The sequence below is a fragment of the Montipora foliosa genome, chromosome 9 (assembly GCF_036669935.1).
Source record: "Montipora foliosa isolate CH-2021 chromosome 9, ASM3666993v2, whole genome shotgun sequence".
Lineage (NCBI taxonomy): Eukaryota > Metazoa > Cnidaria > Anthozoa > Scleractinia > Acroporidae > Montipora > Montipora foliosa.
This window is the reverse complement of record NC_090877.1, coordinates 15,811,757-15,819,256: the sequence shown is the minus strand read 5'-3', so window position 1 is coordinate 15,819,256 and position 7,500 is coordinate 15,811,757. Positions and strand designations below refer to the sequence as shown.

Below are 7,500 nucleotides of genomic sequence, written 5' to 3'. Positions count from 1 at the left end.
CCCGTGGGTCGAGTTTTAGTGTAACTCAATTTGACTCTGACGATTTTACTCTGGGTATTCCAAAAATCGACTCCCAGCTTATTTCATCTGGCCGTGGTGCTGTGCTCCAAAAGCATATATGAAGTGCCAGAGACGCCTAATTCATGCACGCTTTCGGGCAGATTGTGTTGAGCTGCGCACTCGTTATCCAGTCCCTGACAGCAAGTAGGGTGATGAACGCAAAAAGTCAATTATAATTATTTATGACAACTGACGACTATGATGGTGATTATTGTGATGACGATGATAGCAAACGCTCATCAATGATACACCATAGAAATAAAATGAAATCAAGTGCTGGCTGGGAATCGAGCTTGGAAAACAATGGTGGAAGGTGAACACTCTTACCGTTGCACTAACTCTTCTCACAAACCACTTTTGAAGTGGTAAAAGGTCGGGGGTGGGGTGGAATGGGTCGAAAGGAAAGGCTCCTTCCTCTCCCCCTTGACACACCGGTAGAAAGGAGTCACGGGCAATAGGAGAAGGAAAGCCACTTCTCCATATTCTTAACAATCTTCAAGCAAGGAAAGAATAAAGAATGGGACAATGACCTTTCGTATCTACCTTTCCTTTTGTTGGTGGAAAGTCTGCCGTGATCATTTTCAGAGAAGTCGTTTTACCAGCTCCATTTGGTCCCAGAAGTCCAAAAACTTCGCCCTGCTCGACACCAAAGCACAGATCTCTGACGACAGTTTCAGTCGTGCCGCCTGAGGTAAACCTCTTCCACAAACCCTGCACAACGAGACAAAGTACTTTGCTGAGTAATAACCGAGGATGTTGAAGTTACAATGCACCTCATTTCACACATTTTTTTGTCAAGGTAAATCTCTTTACCTCTTGTTCACATATTTTGCCTAATTTTTCTCCATATTTCGATTTTCAGAAGATTTGACTTGAGTTAAGTTCTGCATACAGTGCCCCAGCACTAAAGAACTTAACACTTAAAGTGCCCCTGTGACCAAAACATCAATTCTTATTTTTCTTTGGATTTTAAAACTGTGTTAACTCAACACTAAGTGACCAAAGTTTTAAGCCTTGATTGATTTTTTAAAAAAACCTGTTTATTTTAACTGGAATTTTCCTATTTAATGGTCCACCATTACCAACTTTAAGATCTTGAGAGAGCCGGATCGAGGAGAAAATGACGTCAAAGGCTGAAGAGTTTAAGAATGCAATGCGTGCGTACGCCGCAGAATTAATATGCAGCACGGGAGTTTTGTTGCTTTCAGAATTTTAACCTCGCTTCTTGCATAAATAATAAGCAGCATTCACACGCTTAAATTTTAAGCTAGTGAGCCTTTGACGTCACTTTTCCCTGGATCCAACCCCCTGAGGTCCATTCCTTCAGTTTTGAACGTGAGTAATGGCAGACCGTGAAATCCAAAACTTTCACTCAGAGTAAACGGGCTTTGGATAAAAGTCAAAGCTTAAAACTTTGCCAGTCAGGTGTTAAGTTACCACACTTTCAAAATCTGAAGAAAAAAAGGAAGTCATTTTTTCATCACATGGGCACTTCAAATAAAGTTCATTATTATCATTATTATTACTGGTTGTGAGTGAGACATATCTAACTTCTCTCTGTAAAACAGCAACTAAAATTATAGCGAGACAAATGCAAATCGCCTTCCGCCTATGCTTTGTTAATTAATATGCACTGTCGTCTGCGTGTAGATATTCAAATATTGACTGCAAAGAAAGACTCGGAAGCTCTCAGCATTTTTAATCAGTAATTGATATATTTTTTGTACTTAATCAATTCAGTAGGCAGATGATCACCCTATTTATGAGATGGTTTGGGTGCGTTCGCTATATCTCTTACTGAAATTATATCAGTTTCCAAACGACTTATGCAGTAGAGAATGGGAATCTGTTCAAATAAAAAGAAAATGTAAATATTCAATTTTCTCTCCGTCTCTGGTCTATATTCAACGAGTTCACTATGAATAAAGCTTTAAAGTTTCAAAAGCACTGAACACAGGATATAAGTGGATGTAAACAAAGAAGATGGTCGAAACAAGATAAATTTCTGTTTTAAAGATTGAAATTCAAATGCCACAGCTGCGGCGATTGACCCAGAATTCACTGATCTTCCATTCAGGCGGACATAAAATCCAAAGTTCTTTTTAGTGTTTCAGTACGTGTTACCTATTATTCCAGGCGACTCATCTTTGTAATGTCGAGACCTTCTTTAGGCACACTTCTATATTGCAGACAGTTCACTTGTTCACAAAGGGAATCACAATTTTTCTGATCTGCACCTCTATAATACGAGGGCGTAAATGGGGTTAACCGACTAGCGACAAAGGGCTACAAAATATTACTGACTACGGACATAACGAAGAAAAAATTAGCGACTAGCGACAAAATAATTAACTGGGATTTACCGACAACCGACAAAGGTCGAAACTTTTAACCGACAACCGACACAGTACTGAAATTTTAACCGACAACCGACATGTGGACCTCCCCATTCAGACCCTCTAATACGGATACATTCGTAATATGGACACTCGATCTGCTCTGCCCAGTTGATGGTTCCACTGTGAGTGGTACTACCAAGTTGGATTCGTTCAAATTGAAAGAAAATATTTTACTGCAACTTTGATCCGCTCGGAGATTATTGAGGACGCGACCGAAGTACGGACACTCGATCTGAAATCCTTATACTCTTATTTTAGAAATAGAAAACATGTACCGTGTTTCTATCGAGTTATAGAAACACGAGTGGAAGTTTGGGAGAACGAGAAATGCTGTGGGAACACGAGCCACAGGCGAGTGTTTCCACAGCTTTTTCGAGTTCTCCCAAACTTTCTCGAGTATTTCTATAACTCGATAGAAACACGGAGTACATGTTTTCTATTTCTTTTAGGAAACAACAAGACGAGGAAAAGGAAACAACTTGTTCACTCTAATTATCAAAATGTAAATTCTCTTTGCTCGCGCCATCACTACGTCAACAGCTCGTGCTAGTTCTGCGTTTCCATCGAGTTATAGAAACACGATTTTTAACCAATCAGCGCGCCTATTTTCTTAGGACTGTTTCTAAATATTGACATTAGAGTTATCACACAGTCCATGTGGCGTAGTTATACGTAGTAATGATCTGTATTTACTCGACCTTTGCGCCATGTTTAGGAACAAGATTATCAAACAAGTTTTGTTGACGCAGACTTGAATTAAAGCAGTGCCTCTGTTGTGCACTATGAGTATCTCTTCAAATTTCTGCGGAAGAATTGTTGAAATTGATCTTGGACAATAGAAGATGAAGCTTACCGCTTTCAGCTTTCCATTACTAGCCGTGGGTTTCTTGATCACCGCGCCATCTTATCATGGAGTTTTGGGACAAACATCAAACACTTCAGCAGCTTTGGCGGTGCTATCGAACTGTCCCAAAAGTCAGTGTCTGGTAAGTTCACATACGTTTTTAAGCAATTTCAGTGTAATCCTGTCTCGTTTTTTTTTTATGATCAAATGATTGCTCTCTTTAATCATATCAGACAGACGCTATTTCTTGCCTTGCGAATGCTGGAGGAAACCCAAATGACGAAAGTAAGTCAACTTGAGTTATTAATTAGTTTTCGCCGGGAATAAGGAAGTAAGTAAGCAAGCAAGCAAGTAAGTAATTTGAGCGAAGGCTCGTTTGAATGCAAATGTGCAACAAAGGATTATTTTAAAGAAAGTAACATCAGTGAATGAAATGTTTACGTTGCAAAAATGGAACGACAATGCCGTTAAATTTTTTGCACAGAATACAGCTGCATTCAAGCAAAGTTGATAGAGATATCCGTTTCAAATTTCTCCTGAAAACATTATATTCTCTGATGTTCTAATGTTGTCGGAAAGATTGTTCCAGTGTTTGGCCGCTTGATAAGTAATGGAGTGAAGCATAAAGGCGTGAATTTGGTATTGGGAGGAGCAGCTTAAATTGGCCGCTAAGACTTTATTCACTTCTTCGCAAGATGAACATTTCGCGAATATTATTCGGTACTTGGTCATGAATAATCTTGTAGACCAAAATAAGGGCTTGCTTGATGCGTCGATGTTCCAGGGAATCAATCTTCCCAAATTAAATTAGGTGGTTTTGCTTCACTCCTTCAGCCGATTGAAAATTCAAGCTTTTTATTATACGGCTACCGCTAAACAGCTCTAAAGAAATATAGCTTTTAAATAAGAGTCACGGTCTTGCCAATTCAAAGATCCTCTCAGCCTCGCGCAAAACTAATTGAAAACATATTTACTTTTCCATTTCAGGCCAAGCAAGGAAACTGGAAAAACTTGAAAAGGAGGTATGCCTTTTATCGTTGAGAATGAAATGAAATCACGGTAACTTTGAGGAAAAACTTCTTGTTTCCATCGCTCTCCTAACCTTTCCCGTCCAGAAGTGAATGTAGAAACAGTTTAAAAAAAAATTATGGAATATAAATAGCTGTCCCTGCTTGTCTTTAGTGTAAGGCTGACCAAGAAATGAGTAAAAAGAGTGAAAAGAGTGAAAAGTAAAATGATTGCTTAAATTGTAACCGTGGTCAAACCATGAAAAGAAAAGCTCTCTATCAATTCCCTTGGTGTAAAAGTCGAATAATTAATTTTACATTGGTTTTTTTTTTGGATTACTTTTTTTTACTTTTATATTTATTTTTTGTGTGTTTTCAAAATCAAGGTGGCATCCTTAAAAGCACTGTTAGCTACAGCCGGGAAACCTTCTGGTTTCGCTGTGCTCGACAGCAATGGCCGCTTGAACCAGAGTCTCCTTGTGGCAGGTTACGACAAATACTCTTTGTACGACTTGGGCTGGCAGTCTCTTCACATGGCGGCCGCTGCTGCCTGCAGAGGAAGCACCAGTTCAGGGGGCTCTGGCTGCTGTCACAACGTCGTCCTTGTGCGTAACACGGCTGATAAGAAGACCTGTGCTCAGATTTGTGCCCAATCTCCGTTTCGCAACTGTGACGCAGAAGTTTCCATTCATGGAAAAACAGGAAAAGCCACTCAAAACGGAGAGCAGATTGGCGCCTTCTACAACTATCAATGCGGTCACGCAACCTGGGGAGGGAGTGAGGTGTCACGCTCTGTTACTGACATCACTCGGTTCCCAGACCCATATCCCTACTACAGCTTTTGCTGTTGCCGGAAGTAAAAGAAAGAGTGTAAACAGAACGTGTTTCCTTGTTTAGATGTACGCTGTGATACTTTGAATAGCGTTGTCTCTTCGCTTTGAGGGTAATAAAGGTGTCACAATTATTTGTTGTGATTTTTACTGCCGAATTTTTGTTTTCCGTTTCGCCTTTAAATTGACTCGAGTAAGGTAAGCCCCCCATAAATAATATGGAGAGGAATATAATTTATTAATGCAGAAAAAGAGGCAGTACTAGAAAACAGTTCTGCATTCGAGATAAATTGGTTGCTTAGTCCTATTTTAAAATTGATTGTTCTACTGTCCAGACTTAGTAGTTCGGACAACACATCAAAAAACTGCATAGCATCTTCACCCAGCTTCCTGTACCTCCCTTTTTAATTCCCTCCGCGCATTCCTCCTTCCTCTCTCCCTCTTCCCATGCCAACTCCAGGCTACACTGCAAGCAAATGAATGAAGGGGTAGTTTCTAAAGAAACTGTGGTGCTGCGGCGGTGGGGAAGTAGTATACAAAAATTTGGTTTTATCAACAGAGTTGATAATGTAATTGGCCACCGTACAGAGATTCTAAAAGCTTTTAGAATCTCTGTACGGTGGCCAATTTACATTATCAACTCTGTTGATAAAACCAAATTTTTGTACACTGCAAGCAGTCTTCCTGTTTTCTGGAATATATTCGGTATGCGATCTAAATTTTGAACTGAACATTATTGAATCTTTTAATATCAGCGCACTAAATATTAGCAGAACAAATTTTCTGACTTGGACAGCCCTGCCTGCATCCATCCCCTCTGATATTAAACATTGTAACCCTCATCCCTCTGTTACGACTGTTTCCTTTAAAAATTTCCGATCTTGACCTGGACGTAACCAAGATGAAATGTATTAATCTATGCTAGCGAGTTGTAAGGCAGAGAAGCCAAATTTTGTCCTAAATCTCTCAAATTGGACTTCCGGTTATCAGAACACCAACTATTGGAGGTATATGAAAAACGAGCACCAAAGCCAAAATTTGTTGCTCAGAGTAGACCCGCGCTCTACTTTTCGCAACAACTTTCTTCAACCCGCAACAAATGTTTTTGTTGCGCGACAAGTTGATCATGCAAGGTGAAAAACGGGAAACATCGACCCAAACTGGCATCGAAACAATGTTGCGAGCCAAGTTGAGGGTTTTTGTATCTCGTATTGCGCCGCCTTTAGTATCACACCTTTGAGAACTATCACCTGGGATAAGATTAAAGAAGCTGAAGGATGAGAGCTCACGGCAACCTCTCGTTGGCGGCTGCCAGATGTATGCATTGGGAAGCACCAGCTAGTTTCCCCGGCATCGGCAGAAAATGCGCTGCATGGACAAGGCATTTCTCAATGTGCTGAAACGAAAAGTCTAATAACTTCCACAAAAATTTGTCGGCTATATATATCATTGTCGACGAATCGCACACCACAGAAACATGGACAGGGAAACGTAAACGGTAAGCTGAAATTTCACTTCGATCTTGTGTTCTTTCCCTAGCGAATTATTGTAGTACTGTACGGCACTATAAGTTAATTTATGCCTTTACATTTATGATTCCGCTAGTTGCACTGCAGTAACTAACCAAAAAATTGACAGAGGTCTCTTTTCCCGTACTTGTCAGTCCAGCGAACGCAAAAAGAAAAGAGACTTCTGCTAGCAGGGAATAGCCGAACTTTTCAAGAACTAATTTGAAGAGAAGGAGATGAAACTAGGAAATGAAATAAAAATCTGCCGGTGTGCGCTCTCGTCTTACATAGAACTTGGTATTTGGTCATTTCACGTTGCACATTTGTAGACAAATCCGAAGAAGTGTACAAAATTTCAAAACGCATGTCTAGAACAACCGTTTTGCTTTTTAAGTGCCAATTTTTACTGACGTTCTTGTTGAGGTCCGCGTCATAGATTTTAAAGTCCATTATCACAAAAAGAACGCACCCTTGGACAAACCGAGGTCATGCACAGTCTTCTATCCTCTAACGTCTGCTTTCTTCCCACCCCTTCCCCGATACTGTTTTCACACGGCCTCGATGCCCAAAAATTTGGGAGTCCCCGCAGCTTTGAATTGGGTGAATGTCACCTTTATAAGCCATTCGGAAGCGACGTTATAATACGTGCGGGAAAAAATTTACACGTACGTGTGAAAATTACGCTCAGCCCCTAGCTCATTGATGATTGTTTAATCGAGAAATTCTTGTAAGTACATGTAAATTTCCCTCACGAATTATAACCAAGTGAAGCTATGATCCTCGCAGTTATGAACGCAAAGTAGAGAAGCCTGAAATTTTCAGGACTTCAACGGGGTTTGAACCCGTGACCTC

General features: G+C 40.3%; 2 protein-coding genes across 4 annotated transcripts in view; one reads left to right on the top strand and one right to left on the bottom strand.

Annotated features, from left to right (window-relative positions):
- LOC137970270 (cholesterol transporter ABCA5-like) overlaps positions 1-7,500 on the bottom strand; it is a 63,402-nt gene that overhangs the window by 15,933 nt on the left and 39,969 nt on the right. For all 3 annotated transcript variants that reach the window (XM_068816791.1, XM_068816789.1, XM_068816790.1), the window contains one exon: positions 604-771. In XM_068816791.1, the coding sequence (XP_068672892.1) occupies positions 604-771 (168 nt within the window). The remainder of the gene's footprint in view (positions 1-603; positions 772-7,500) is intronic.
- Positions 3,213-5,274, top strand: LOC137970271 (uncharacterized). The gene is made up of 4 exons (XM_068816792.1): positions 3,213-3,445; positions 3,537-3,588; positions 4,291-4,325; positions 4,697-5,274. Exons 1-4 carry the CDS (start codon positions 3,302-3,304, stop codon positions 5,168-5,170), a joined length of 705 nt encoding a protein of 234 aa, XP_068672893.1. The 5' UTR covers positions 3,213-3,301; the 3' UTR covers positions 5,171-5,274.

Excerpts from the sequence above, each read along its gene's own strand:
- LOC137970271 (XM_068816792.1), top strand. The coding sequence starts at position 3,302 with ATGAAGCTTACCGCTTTCAGCTTTCCATTACTAGCCGTGGGTTTCTTG. Across the intron at positions 3,446-3,536 it reads GTCCCAAAAGTCAGTGTCTG|ACAGACGCTATTTCTTGCCT; the intron begins GTAAGTTCACAT and ends TAATCATATCAG. Across the intron at positions 3,589-4,290 it reads AGGAAACCCAAATGACGAAA|GCCAAGCAAGGAAACTGGAA; the intron begins GTAAGTCAACTT and ends TTTCCATTTCAG.